This window comes from Perkinsus marinus (assembly GCF_000006405.1).
Source record: "Perkinsus marinus ATCC 50983 genomic scaffold scf_1104296951638, whole genome shotgun sequence".
NCBI lineage: Eukaryota > Perkinsozoa > Perkinsida > Perkinsidae > Perkinsus > Perkinsus marinus.
The window spans coordinates 1-895 of record NW_003209195.1 but is presented as its reverse complement, the minus strand read 5'-3'; the positions used below and the strand labels follow the sequence as shown (position 1 = coordinate 895).

Sequence of the window (895 nt, the reverse complement as noted above, 5' to 3'; positions counted from 1 at the left end):
TAGACTCTCAGTTAGACTCTCAGTTAGACTCGACTCGACTCGAGACTCGGTTGTAGTTCAACTGGGCTTGAATAGATCTGATCTGTTCTGATTTGGTTATCTTTGTAGCATCGTATAGCTACATCGTCCCATTTAACGTAGTAGTAGTAGTAGTAGTAGTAGTAGTAGTAGTAGTAGTGGTAGTAGTAGTAGTAGTAGTAGTAGTAGTAGTAGTAGTAGTAGTAGTGGTAGTAGTAGTAGTAGTAGTAGTAGTAGTGGTAGTAGTAGTAGTAGTAGTAGTAGTAGTAGTAGAGTGGTAGTAGTAGTAGTAGTACTTCAATCAGGTGGGCCCAGCATAACAGGGAAATAGTAGGCAGACCAGAAGAAGGTCCTGCTCTGCCAGTACCAAACCCGCCTACTCCTGATAACGTCAATCGTGATGATAACAACAACAATGATGATGATGATGATGATGATGCTGATTCTACAATGAGTACCTCTTGCAGTACTGCAGGGAATAACCAATCAACAGAGAGAAGTGATAATGACGGGGCTAACAGTGAGGCATCAGCAGCAACGACTACGGCTATTGCACAATCTACGTCTCTATGGGACGATAATATTTTCACACGAGAAGGAGCTGTTACGGACTCTAACACGACAGTTGATGATGGTGATGCTCTCAATGGCATGGATTAGAATGAAAATTTGTGATGTATTGTCTATGGTTAATCTGGTGTTGTCAATGCTTTGACCGGCCCGAGTGTTTGCTTTTCACGATGACAGTCCCAGAAGGAGCTAACACGAATGAAAGTCAAATTCACAAGGCCGGTGACGAGGAGGAGGAGGAGGAAGAAAAAAATCTCGAAGATTTGATAAAAAAAGGTGATTTTTTTCCTTGTTTTCCGTAATTATT

The 895-nt window shown here is 41.7% G+C and overlaps 1 protein-coding gene across 1 annotated transcript; it reads left to right on the top strand.

Annotated features, from left to right (window-relative positions):
- Nucleotides 1-493: 493 nt before the first annotated feature.
- Pmar_PMAR015789 (hypothetical protein) lies at nt 494-678 on the top strand (the record flags this gene model as incomplete). Its single annotated transcript, XM_002777480.1, has 1 exon — nt 494-678. A coding segment is annotated over one exon (185 nt), but the record flags the coding sequence as incomplete, so codon positions are not given.
- Between the last annotated feature and the right edge of the window lie 217 nt (nt 679-895).